The sequence below is a fragment of the Coffea arabica genome, chromosome 7e (assembly GCF_036785885.1).
Source record: "Coffea arabica cultivar ET-39 chromosome 7e, Coffea Arabica ET-39 HiFi, whole genome shotgun sequence".
NCBI lineage: Eukaryota > Viridiplantae > Streptophyta > Magnoliopsida > Gentianales > Rubiaceae > Coffea > Coffea arabica.
In genome coordinates, this window is record NC_092323.1 from 11,874,756 (window position 1) to 11,887,914 (window position 13,159).

General features: G+C 35.6%; 2 protein-coding genes and 1 long non-coding RNA gene across 3 annotated transcripts; 2 read left to right on the forward strand and 1 right to left on the reverse strand.

The window, feature by feature from the left end:
• Window positions 1–1,753: 1,753 nt before the first annotated feature.
• Window positions 1,754–2,997, reverse strand: LOC140011447 (uncharacterized). The gene is made up of 2 exons (XR_011818618.1): window positions 2,861–2,997; window positions 1,754–1,904 (listed from the first exon to the last, which is right to left on the reverse strand). It is a non-coding gene; the product is annotated as an uncharacterized lncRNA (long non-coding RNA).
• An 851-nt stretch (window positions 2,998–3,848) lies between these two features.
• LOC113700498 (8-hydroxygeraniol dehydrogenase-like) lies at window positions 3,849–6,075 on the forward strand. Its single transcript, XM_027220984.2, has 5 exons — window positions 3,849–4,083; window positions 4,185–4,298; window positions 4,773–5,286; window positions 5,403–5,556; window positions 5,654–6,075. Exons 1-5 carry the CDS (start codon window positions 3,986–3,988, stop codon window positions 5,854–5,856), a joined length of 1,083 nt encoding a protein of 360 aa, XP_027076785.1. The 5' UTR covers window positions 3,849–3,985; the 3' UTR covers window positions 5,857–6,075.
• A 1,021-nt stretch (window positions 6,076–7,096) lies between these two features.
• Window positions 7,097–9,316, forward strand: LOC113702428 (8-hydroxygeraniol dehydrogenase-like). Its single transcript, XM_027223639.2, has 5 exons — window positions 7,097–7,365; window positions 7,603–7,716; window positions 8,105–8,618; window positions 8,718–8,871; window positions 8,970–9,316. The coding sequence occupies exons 1-5, from the start codon at window positions 7,268–7,270 to the stop codon at window positions 9,170–9,172; spliced, it is 1,083 nt and encodes a 360-aa protein (XP_027079440.1). The 5' UTR covers window positions 7,097–7,267; the 3' UTR covers window positions 9,173–9,316.
• Window positions 9,317–13,159: the final 3,843 nt, after the last annotated feature.

Sequence of the window (13,159 nt, forward strand, 5' to 3'; positions counted from 1 at the left end):
TAACCCAATAGGAGAAGGGGCCGAAATTGCCAGAATCTCTGCCCCCTTTTTTCCCTTTTCTTTTGTTATGGGCAACGTACAGCGCTGAACACACTATCGTCAACTAGTGAGTGCATCAGAGACTCTAATTTGTTGCCTCCCAAGAGACCCAGACCAACCTATAGTCATTTTTCCTTCACTAATACACTTGTACTAGTGGGAATACCCGTGCTATGCACGGTGCTGACATTATTGAAAAAAAAATAAAATGGTGAACAAATAAAGGTGAAAAAATTTTACCAATCAAATTAAAATATAATATCTATTTAACAATAGTTTGAAATATAATAGAATGTATATATCATTCAAGAACCGTCTTTTTTTCGGTTGTATAAGAATTCTTTTTATCATTGTATGAGAATTGTTAACAAAAAAATACAATAATTAATATAGAATAGCATCAATAGAATTTAATACAATTGTGTTGTAATCAAATGAAAAATACGCACCAATTGAATTGTTATTATCACCCATAGTTAATGAAGTAATCCCTATATAAAAATATTTTGGTACATGTAGTAATTGGTATTCTATAAAATAAAATAAATTGCTAATCTATAAAATTGCTAAGGTGTCTATAAATAGCATCAATAGAATGTAATACAACTGTATTGTAATCGAACAATTGTAATACAATTGTATTGTATTGTATCTATAGTTGATTTAGCAAGATAGTGTAGCCAAAAAATGTGTATGTAATATGAGTATGACGATATAAGAAACTGTATATTTATCATGATCACGCAAAATCATTGGTGATGTGGATGTCTGGCGATCTTGAGGACAGTTAGATTTTTCATTTCTTTGATCTAGAAATAAAATATATATTAAATTAAAAATCAATAGTTTATGTATTTATTTTATGTGTAAATAGTGATACATTGTATGAGAACTGTTAACCAAAAAAATACAATAATTAATATAGAAATAGCATCAATAGAATTTAATATAATTGCATTGTAATCAAATGAAAACAATTACAGAGAAGTGGTTACCTGAACTAAGGAATGCAGTTTTAAATACTCAAAAGTGCTTTGACGATTGCACATATGTCAGGGGCTTGGTGAGTTTTTTGCTCCTCTTGAATCATTTTCTTTTTTCTAATTGTAATATATTACTTGCAGGTGTTAAGTAGGACTTGACTCTAACCTTTCGTTTAAGTACTTTAAGTAATGAACTATTTATTCCATGAGTTGAATTGTGCTGTTGCTAGATAGGTGAATCACGTAGTTGTAATTGTCATTGTTGATAAAGAAAAGAAAGGCTAGAATGCAATTTTGCCAAAAGGATTTCTAACGAAATTAAAAATTAATCCAATTTTAATAATGGGTGTATAGTGCCTTAGTTATTAGTAGTATCTGAATTGTTTTTCTCCAATTATAAACCATTTTTAATTATTTTTTTAATTATCAAAAAATCTATTTTTTTATTTCATGCACGATCATTTTTGGAATAAAATTATGAAAATAACTATCGTAACACCTATTTTATGTGATAAATGTGCAATAAAAAATAATTAAAAAATTTCTGTAATACAAACAAATAAATTTTTATAATATACAATTTATGTTAGAAATAGTAGAACCCTCAATCATGAACCTATACCATCCGCAATTATATAAGCAAACAATACCTTTTTATCTTTGTTTTACAGTGTAACAATAAGCAAACAACCGTTCATAAGATTTTGTAAAAAATTTTCAGAAATAATGGATGATCAGAAAATCAATGCAATATCATTCATGACAAAAAACAAAGCAAAAGCAAAACATACTTAAAAGGCAGAGGGGACTGACCTGTAAAATTAAGCCGGCCGCAAGAAGGTTGATTTCTGTTGGAGTCTCTGCACATAATATCTTTCACTACTGCTCACAAAAGAAACAAAATCAATTTACAAAATCAATAGAGAATCCAAAACAAATAAGAAACTGAGAGAGAAGGTGAGGGAATTAACTCGATAAGTTAATTAAGTCGATCAGTAAAAGAAGAATTTGTAGGAGTAATTGTAGGATGAGTTAAGATAGTGGGATAGTGGGAATATTGATTAGTGATAAGGTGATAGTGGGATAGTGGGAATATTGATTGGTGATAAGGTGGGTTATAACCCACTACTTTTTTATGTATTAAAATAAATAGAAAAATATGAGTTAAGATAGTGGGATAGTGGGAGTGAGATAGTGAGAATATTGATTGGTGATAAGGTGATAGTGGGATAGTGAAAATATTGATTGGTGATAAGGTGGGTTATAACCCACTACTTTTTTATGTATTAAAATAAATACAAAAATCTAGAAAAAAGTATGACAAGTTTAGAAGGCATTGAGAGGGTTTCTGCTAAAAATCCCTTCCTGAATACATATAGATATAGATTAGAATTCAAACGAGGCAACTTCCGTTTCTGTTTGGTGAGGTCGAAGAATGGCACTCTAATCTAATCGACCCCCATTAGTCCAAAGAGAGCAACAATAATGATAAAAAGAAGAAAGAAAAAAAGTAAAATCTACTGCTGCTTAAGAATTGCATAATTGCATCAAAAAAAAAAAGAATTGCATAATAGTAGTGGTAGTATTTCCTAATTTTGCTTAGGATCGATCAGAAGGTGTGGGGATGTGAGGGAGGAGGCTCAGAACATTTGATTGGTAACATCATCAACAAAGCCTTCTGAAGAAGCTTTTCAGAGTTTGATGGTATTTTCGGCATCACTACCCCTCTTCTTCAAAAACCCCCCGTACGCCTATCCCCCTCAACAAAAAAAAAAAGAAAAAAAGAAAATCTCTCCCAAGAGAGCGCAATTTTGGGAGACTCACTGGAGACAAAATACCTGACTATAAGAAAGAAAGCTGGGCTGCTAGAACTAGAAGCCTGGAAGAGCTGGAGCCTGGAAGAGTTGGGCTTGCTACAACCGTCAGGCGTCACGGCGAACTGGCAGAGCCGCGGAGGTGGAGCAAAAGAGAAGAGAAGTCTCACGGAAGAGCTGGGCTTGCTTCTTTAGAGTTGGCCAGACCCGGCGATTTCTTTGGAGCTGGGGATGGAGAGCAAAATAAAAGCGTCGCTGGTCCAAGTGTCTGGTGACTAGCGGAGGCGGGACTCGGGAGTCAGAGCAAAAGAGAAGAGCGTGCGGCGGCGGTGGGTATTAGGGTTGAACAAAATTGGGAATGGAAGTAAGTATTTGTATGAATAATTATGACAAATATATATATATATTTTTAATTATTAATTAATTAAAACGGTCCGGATTGAAATGGTATATTCCATATTCGATCTGTAATTTTATTAGATAATATGGGTCCGGTTCCGAGTTCTGATCACGGATCTATATACCTACTTGTACCCGGTAAATATTGATCGGATTCGGGTCCGTTGAGAGCCCTACTCGGATATCCAAACCGTTTCCTCCTGCCCAATGCCCATTCATTCATGCGCGTCCAACTTCCACAGCCAGTATTCTATGCGGGTGGCCATAACTATTGTTTCTCACACGTGTCTTGCCCACATTGTGCTCCTACAGTAGACAAGGTCAAAGTGTGCCTGCCGGACAAGGGGCAGGAACAGTTGCACCGTGCCTACATAGACGGATCCCCTTTTCTCTCTTCATTTGACTTAATACTTCACCGCGCTTGATTTGAAATTTGATTGGAGACTTTTGTTCAGTTGTGTGAACAGTACATATAGCATGCACTAGGGAGATCCACGTGGCGAATCATGATTATGATGTTGGATTCTCTCTGTTACCTCACCCAATACGTCACCCTCATTACTCCCGAAAATAAATGTAAATTCACCGGATTTTTTTTTTTTAAGCACAAAACTCAGCCATAAATATTTGCCTGTTAGCTCCCCAATCCATCTCCGTCTCCTCCTGGAGTCTAGAACTGCTGCTCGTTTGCTAGGCGACCAAAAACAAAGACAAAAACAAGGCAGCCCCTTCAATTTTTTGGGTGAAGAAATGGCAAAAACACCAGAAACAGAGCATCCCGTGAAGGCCTTTGGATGGGCAGCTAGGGACGCATCTGGAGTATTCTCTCCATTCAATTTTTCAAGAAGGTATTGTTATACATTTACTTTTTCCATCATTTTGATGCTGGGTATTTTGTTTTTTTTTTCCTGGTGGGTTTTATGGACTTCTTGATGTTCTCATTTTGCAGGGCTACTGGTGAGAAGGATGTTCAATTCAAAGTTTTGTATTGTGGGGTGTGTCATTCGGATCTACACATGTCAAAGAATGAATGGGGCGTGACACAGTATCCCATTGTTCCAGGGTAAGCTAGAATGATTAAGATCTTGCTCCTAATTTGCAAGAATGATTAAGATCTTGCTTCGAATTTGCACACTTTGTCTGACCAAAATGAGATTTTTCCTCCTTAATTGTGTTCTGAAGTAAGTGTATAACTGAACTCGCTTTGATGGCGTTGAAAGAATTTAATTAATGCTGAAAACAAATGTTTAAGAATGTAAGTAGTAGTCCTAAAAACATGGGGCTGTGATTTTTTTTTTTTTTAACAAGTGTTTTTTTTTTTTTGAAGTTGAGGAAATTTAATTTTGGTCAAACAATACGTCCCATGTTCATAAATGACATAGATTGATGATTGATCAAGTTATCTTTTAAGATGAACAAAACTGAGCTTGCTGGAATTTTGTCCTCCTCTCTCCTGTGAATAAAAGCTGATCAAATGGTCAATGTTATTTTGATTATTGGAAGGGTGTTGACGTCTGAATGGAATCCATTGATACAGGCATGAAATTGTGGGTGTGGTAACTGAGGTTGGTAGCAAGGTAGAGAAAGTCAAGGTCGGGGATAAGGTGGGCGTGGGCTGCCTAGTCGGATCTTGTCGCAGCTGCGACATGTGTTCCCAAGATCTTGAAAACTACTGCTCGAAGCAGATACTAACATACAGCACCACTTACACGGATGGAACAATAACCTATGGAGGCTATTCTGATGTCATGGTTGCTGATGAGCACTTCATTGTTCGCTGGCCCGAAAATTTGCCTCTTGATGCTGGCGCTCCACTTTTATGTGCAGGGATCACTACATATAGTCCATTGAGATATTTTGGACTCGATAAACCTGGTATACATGTTGGCATTGTTGGCCTTGGTGGCCTTGGCCATGTTGGTGTGAAATTTGCCAAGGCTTTTGGGGCAAAGGTGACTGTGATCAGTACCTCAGAGAATAAAAGGAAGGAAGCCATAGAAAAACTCGGTGCAGATGCATTCATAAATAGTCGTGATCCTGAGCAGATGCAGGTAATTAATGATTGGAATTGTGTTGTTCTGAGGATTTTGTTACCAAGTGATATTGAGCCGTCTTGCAATTTGCAACATTAAAAGTGTATTCAATCTATGAGTGATTGTATGAGCAGGCTGCAGCTGGTACCATGGATGGCATTATTGACACTGTTTCTGCCGTCCACCCCGTTGTTCCGTTGATGAATTTGGTGAAGCCTCATGGGAAGGTGGTCATGGTTGGCGTACCCGAAAAACCTCTTGAATTTTCCACATTTTCCCTTATAATGGGTAAGGATTTGTCTTTTTCTTTTCTTCGTCTCTGCTGGCCTCCTAATCACCCCGATAACTGGACCTATTTCTAACTTGCAAAAGTATGGATTAACAGGCAGGAAGACTCTCTCTGGGAGTGGCATTGGCGGGCTAAAGGAAACCCAAGAAATGGTAGATTTTGCAGCAAAGCACAACATCTTAGCAGATGTTGAGGTCATCCCAATGGACTATATCAACACTGCAATGGAGCGCCTGCTGAAAACTGATGTCAAGTACCGATTTGTGATCGACATTGGGAGTTCATCGAGATCAGCTTAAAATTTTCTGTTCACTTCTTTAAATTCCATTTTTTCTAAAGTTGTAGAATGTCCTTCCCTGTTACTATTTTTCCCCCATTGTTAGGGGATTTGATATCTCAACTAGTTGAAGGAATAGACTTCCATGCTCTGAAGGGCTATTTTGGCTTGATGTTGAAATCTGGCGTCTCCGGAGACTATTAGGTTTTAACAAGCTCAGTTGGTGTTGTTTTCATTATAATGGCATCTTTCTTTTCTTTTTCGGTAGAAAATGGCATCATTCGTACATAACGTTGTTGATGCAGACCCCCATGGATTATCCGTTGTTTTTACCTTTTCAAGATTCCTGCTTGTCTCATTGTTCTTGTTTATCATGGTTCACCATCCGAGCACAGTACAATAGTGGCATTACGTGTTTCTGGCATTATGTTTTTCTTGGCTCACCGCATTTGCCTTCGTATGGTCTTTTAAGTGAGAAAATAGGAGACCGTTTTAAGGCCCAATGCAAAGTTTCCCAAATGACCTGGGGGAAGCTAATTGAATTTTATGGTGCAATAACCTTGGACTGGAGGATGCTTGTAATCTACTTTACCGTCCATTTAACTCCAATTGCTGTCTGATGTCATCGAGTCATTGACAATTCAGAAAAACATTAAGATGGTTGATGCATAAAGAAAAGGTAAAAGATATATAGAGTGATGTCTTTCCAGCATTAATGCTACTTTCTTTTTCTTTTTCTTTTTCTTTTGTTTTGGAAAAATATATCATTATGACAGATTTTTTATTTTTATTTTTTCTTTGGTAGAAAAGTGAAAGACATTAAAACAAATAAAGCAAGCTATAGTCAATTACAATGCTTCTGGGAAAGCTAACTCCCTTTAAATCCTAATTCATAAAAGACAACAATCCGGGAGGGCAATGAACAACAGTACAAGATGAAGATGTGAGCTCCCTTTGTACCGGAAGTAGTTGCCTGCAATCAAGGGTGATAGGAGCAATGTCATGACAACAGATATATCTCATGTTATGGATAATAATAATAATGTACCCTAGTACCAGAAGGGTCCAAAACAAGAATTTAGTGCCGAAATAATGGTCGCAATATTCCATAATTGAGAGTTACAGCCCGACAAATCATGGTTGAAATCCACCATTTACACAGCCGAAAGCAATATTCAGCATCCAACACTGTCAAGACGGTGAAGTGGGTTTACAAGTGGCTCCTGCCTAACAAAGTTCCAGAAGTCCACTCACCTCCTTAGGCCCCGCCAAAACTCAGAATAGTTTCACTATCATCTAACGGAGTATCTGTTCAGGATTTCGTTCTTTAAAACTATATATGCATCATCTCCATGATATTCTTTGATCTCCTCAGCTCTGTTTCTTCCTCTTAATCCATCCCATTTTGGTTTTCTTGATATACTGAAATAATCATGGAGAAATCTCCTGAAGAACAGCATCCAATCAAGGCTTTTGGTTGGGCTGCCAGAGACGTTTCTGGTTTTCTCTCTCCTTTCAATTTCTCTAGAAGGTATCCTCTGCAGTTCTTACTTGGAATTCACTCCTTTCTTCGTCCCATGTTGAATGGCTTGTGATGATTTTCTAGAGCTAATGTTGGTCGGCAAATTTAGTTATTTCAAGCACGCAAACTCTGGCAAAGTATTTGTGAGTGTTACGCACAATTTTGCAAGTGCAATAATAGTATCAAAATTTGCTTCCTTGATTCAACATCCTCTTGAAACGTACCTTGCTTGATGAATGTCTGCAGGGAAACTGGCGAAAAAGATGTTCAAATCAATATATTGTATTGTGGAATATGTCACACTGATCTTCACTGTGCCAAGAATGAATGGGGCTCCTCCAAGTATCCTATTGTTCCAGGGTATGTATATTTCTTGTATGCAGATAGAGAATTAAAGTTTCGTGCCGCAGTACTTATGCTCTTGGATTCTATTACTAATAATGAAATCTAGATCTAGAAATGGGTAAAATACAAAGTAAATGTTGTCTCAATGAACCCAATGTATGATTGCAACAGAAGTAACTGAAATTCAATCATTCATCTTTCCAGAACACTGTAAGTGGCTGATTTTCTTGGTTCGTTCAAATTAAGCTTCCATAGATATTTTCTTAATATTATCAGGGTTTAGTAGTATAAGTCCACCAGACTGAATAAACAAAAATTATAAAAGAAATGGACAGAGAAAGAGTTAAGAAAAAACAGCTTGATATCAGTGCCATATATTTGATAGCTCTATTGGTTGATGCAGGCATGAAATTATGGGAGTGGTGACAGAAACAGGTGGCAAGGTAACCAAGTTCAAAGTTGGGGATAAGGTTGGTGTGGGATGCATGGTTGGATCATGCCTCTCCTGTGAGAACTGTTCCAACAATCTTGAAAACTACTGCAAAAAAATCATTCTAACTTACAATTCAGTCTATCACGACGGAACACCAACATATGGAGGATATTCTGACATATTGGTTGCCAATGAGCATTTTGTAGTCCGAATTCCTGATAATTTGCCACTTGATGCTGGTGCACCTCTACTATGTGCTGGGATCACAACCTATAGCCCCCTCAAGTATTTTGGACTGGACAAACCTGGTATGCACATTGGTATTGTGGGTCTTGGAGGATTAGGGCATATTGCTGTGAAGTTTGCAAAGGCATTCGGCGTTAAAATCACAGTCATCAGCACATCTTTGCATAAGAAGAAGAAAGCCCTTGAACATCTTGGCGCTGATTCATTTTTAGTCAGCACTGATAAAGATCAGATGAAGGTAGCTAGATCACTTACTACACATGGTTCCTGTTTTTAACTGATTTCAACTTTTTTTCATCATCTTTGATTTGCAAAATCTGTTGTTTGATATTATTAGGCAGCTATGGACAGCATGGATGGTATCCTTGACACAGCCTCTGCTGTTCATCCACTCCTTCCATTGATTAGTCTCTTGAAGTCTCATGGAAAGCTTGTTATGGTTGGCGCACCCGATCGGCCACTTGAGCTGCCCGTCTTTCCCATGCTTGCAGGTAAAGAGTTCAAGAACACTATTTTTGCGCAGGTTTTATTATCAAAGTTGAAGCAAACAAAAACCTCCAGAATGCTAACTTGAGGGCTTAATTTGCAGGAAGAAAGATACTAGCTGGAAGTGGCATTGGGGGAATGAAGGAGACACAAGAAATGCTTGATTTTGCAGCAGAACATAACATAGTTGCTGATATTGAGATCATTCCAATGGATTATGTCAATACTGCCATGGAGAGATTATCCAGAGCTGATGTCAAGTATAGATTTGTAATTGATGTTGCTAACAGTCTTAAGGCTGCTTAAGCTGGTTCAATTTGTGCGTCTGCTTGATTCCTAGAAGTCATCATTCTAGGTAGAAATTTACTTGGAATTTCCACTTGTGTTTTTGTGACTACTAAGACTTTCAGAGGAGAATTTGAAATTTTCGTCCTTGTCATCCTAAGTAAATTTTTGGGGAGAATTCAAGGGAAATTTTTTTTTTGGATAAAATATCATAATTTCTAAAATTTGCACTGATGGTACAAATTACATCATCAAACATCCACAGATATCAAAAAATGGAGCTAGAGAAAGGATACTCAGATTTGAAGAATAATAAAATTACATTATAAAGCTCCAAATTTAAAAAATGAAATAAAATAATTGTAACTCCACGGACATTCGTGCATGCTTCTAATCGTCAAATCTGCTAATTAACTGCTTCAAATTCAGATATTATGGTGAGATCTGCTGAATAGATCTAAGAAATTCCAGATTTAATAATAAAAATTTGAAAAAATTTAGATCTAAAAAAAGAAAAATGAAAAAATTATCAAACAAACAAACAAGAGAAGAGCATCCAAAGGCCAAACCATTTTGTTCTTTTCATTGCTTTCTTGTTTACTTCTTACGCATACAGAGCGGAGAGTTTTGAGATTTTATACACGATACATATTAAGAGTAAATATAGATGGCTTTACATGAAATAGATCAACTGATGAATAAACAGATAATTTACTAAAAAACATGGCTAATTAAAAGGAACAATGAAGGAAGAAGTAATCAATTTTTTCAATTGCTTATTTTGGCGCAGAACATGTTAAATATGTATAGTTTAGTATCTCCTCCTTCCATTTTTCTTTTCCCTCATTTTGAGAATATGATGCTTGCAGGTGACTTGATCGGCTTCTATTTAAGCTGCTGTATATCATATTGGTTGAAAAATATCCAGTTCACCAGATTCGGATTAAGCCCAGACTAACAAATGATTTTAAATCATCACTGTGATAAAGCTGTCCATTGACAGCCCAACCAAAAATAACTCCCACTTGAGACCAATAGACCTTGCTAACCCAATCTGCAGACAATCCAATCACATTTAGCCGAAAACCAAAATGAACTTTGCTTCCTGTGAAACCTGCTTGAGAAGCTTTGCTTAAGGTAATAAGCAGGAGATATCTTACTAAGAAGGAAATTAAGAAAAACTAAAAATCTAGATTACTGGTGACTACAACAACAGAAAAATCTTTAGATTATTAAGTTGATCTCTAATCAATCAAAGCAATTTTTGATGAAGAAATATTAATGGCATTTGATCTTGTGAAAACAAAAGTTCCCTTATCCTTCATTGGATTTACAACCATTCCTTTTTATACCGTTGTAATTAAATTGAAAGAAAGGGCATTCTTATCGTTTCACATAAGTATAAAAGTGGTGAAGTGAAGTACCATTAGAAATAAAACAGTGCGATTATCATTTTTCCTTTTGAGATAAACTGCTGTCTACTTCTCCTAAAATGGAATCGAAGGGTCATAAAACTTTACAAATGTTACATGCATGCTACAATACTAAGTAATATTCAGGTCCTGTCAGTGCTGGTAAATTCAACTCCAAATAATTTGGGATCAGGTGCCTCGCCAGCTCCAGTTCAAATCAGGGTGTAAATAGGTAGAGACATAGTGTAAAAAAAATTTAAACACCCATATAAACTAATAGTATTGTGGCATAGAAAATTAAACAATAATTATTTTATCCTCGACTGGTCTGAAATGAAACTTGTGAGTCATCTGACCCAAATTATAAGGAGACGGAGTGAAATTCTACATGTAATCAACACTTTTTACCCAACCCTCCCCTTATCAATCAAAAGCGATGGACATTTTGCAATTGCTTTACAGTTGATGGTCCAAACGAGGTCACTATCAAATTTAATCAAGGAAACTCATCGTTAAACACAATAAGCTTTTAAGACGTGACAAATATTTTTGTGAATTTTGCATTTTTTTTATCTGCATTTGTTATTAAGATGTCTAGATCTGTATTGTGATATAAATGAGACGATTGCAAACGACCCACTATTTCAAGTGATGTTATTGCCTTTGGTCATTCATGTCGTCCAGACAGCGACTATTAACCTCTCTTGAAAATAAATTTAGCCGCCCTGGGGATGACTAGGGCCAAAAGGAACATGTCACTTATGTGATGATTGATGATTCATCCCGATTCAAGTAGATATTTTAAGGACAATTAGTGGTGCTCATTATCATGATATGATTAAGATAGATTTGGGATCTTCATACTTTAAACTCCACCTTCTTTGTCTTAAGTTACCATTTGCTGTTGATTTTTGTAAAGGGATAATTTCAAAAACCTCTCCTATGGTTTCTAACTATTTCATCGGCCTTCTTCTAAGTTTTAAAAATTATATTAACCTTTCTTGAGATTTATTATCTCATAAAATCTAGATCTAATCAAACAATTAAAAAGCGATCTTAGGAGATGATTCCACCATTGTTCCTCATCTACTAAATTATTTAATTAATTTAATACCCATCCAAATATTAAAGACACCAGGTATCTATCTTCTACTGGTGTTGAAAATGTTTATGAACATAAATCAATCTCCATTCCTCGTATCCATGTACCAGGTGATCAAAAGCCATGTTAGAACTTGCTCTTATTAATAATTTGGGTGGCTTTAGTTTCGATCATCACTACTACGAATTAAGACATATTCCCTAGACATGCTTTTCAGGTCATCGATTGCTTAGAGATATACAAATAAATCACCCTCCAATATGGCAATATATCAACGGTAAAATTCAAACACATTACCTTTAATAAAAAACAATAGTTCAACGCAGTCATTTTGTGAGGGAGTAGTCCAACACCGTCTTTATTGATTATTACTCACAAATCAGCATGTTAATACATTACTTGTACCCTAAACAAACATACAGTTGAAAATAACACACATGCCTTTTTTCTTTTTGTTCTAACTATATATTTATTACATATATGTATTTGAAAAAAAGGCTAGGAAACAAAGACAAACTACAATAAAAGTTCTCTAAATACATAGACGGTAAATATTAATTAATTCAATGAAAGTATTGCATCTTTGTTTTTCAAGCTTGTAATTTACTTTATCTCCTACGTCCAATTTTATGAACATAACCACTATGCATCGAATAAGAACATTTACTATTAAAATTTTCCGACCCTTACATTAGTTACTGTATTTTTTTTTTTTTTTGTGTGTGTACATAAGTCGTGTTCTTTTTGGACTGTGATACCTCATGTAAAAGTACTTCAATTAGTAGAATATTCTGTAAAAGTACTTATAAGTATTTAATTATATTGTTCCAGTACATAGATGCATAAATGCTTTTTGTGTTTGTGAACGTGTTATCCTAAAATTTCAAGTATAATTATCTTTTTTTTTTCAATTCTTAATTTACGATAAATGGTTAAAGTTTAATTTTTAGTATGGAAGCATGAATTTTATTATAAAAATTCTGAATTTGAGAGTATGCTAAAAATGTTTTGGAAACCAAAAGCTCTATTGCTAGGTTCTAATTATACAAAATGATGTCTACCAAACACCATAAAATGCTTTTATCACTCAAAAATATATTTTTTTAGCAAAAGTATTATACTCCCAAATAGTTTTAAGACTCTCGAGATCTATAGATGAAAGTTACAATAACATGATAGGATACACAAAGTATATAACATTCCGGAAAAAGAACCCTTCAAGTGGCTAAATTAATGTCAAATTTGCGATGGCAGTTATGTTAATAATAATACTGAAACTAATTTTTATTTTTCACATATTGCTGTAAACTTAGGATAAGGGCATACTTATATTTGGCGGCCATATTATCATAATACTAGTTGCTTAATTTGGCACTAAAGTTGTAATGGCCTTGTAGAGGCCCATTGTGGATTTGTCCACCTCGGCAACCCCTCACCTCGGCAACCGTCTTGGGGAGCAGGACGCCTGGACTCCCTGGTGGTCAAGAGGGTGTT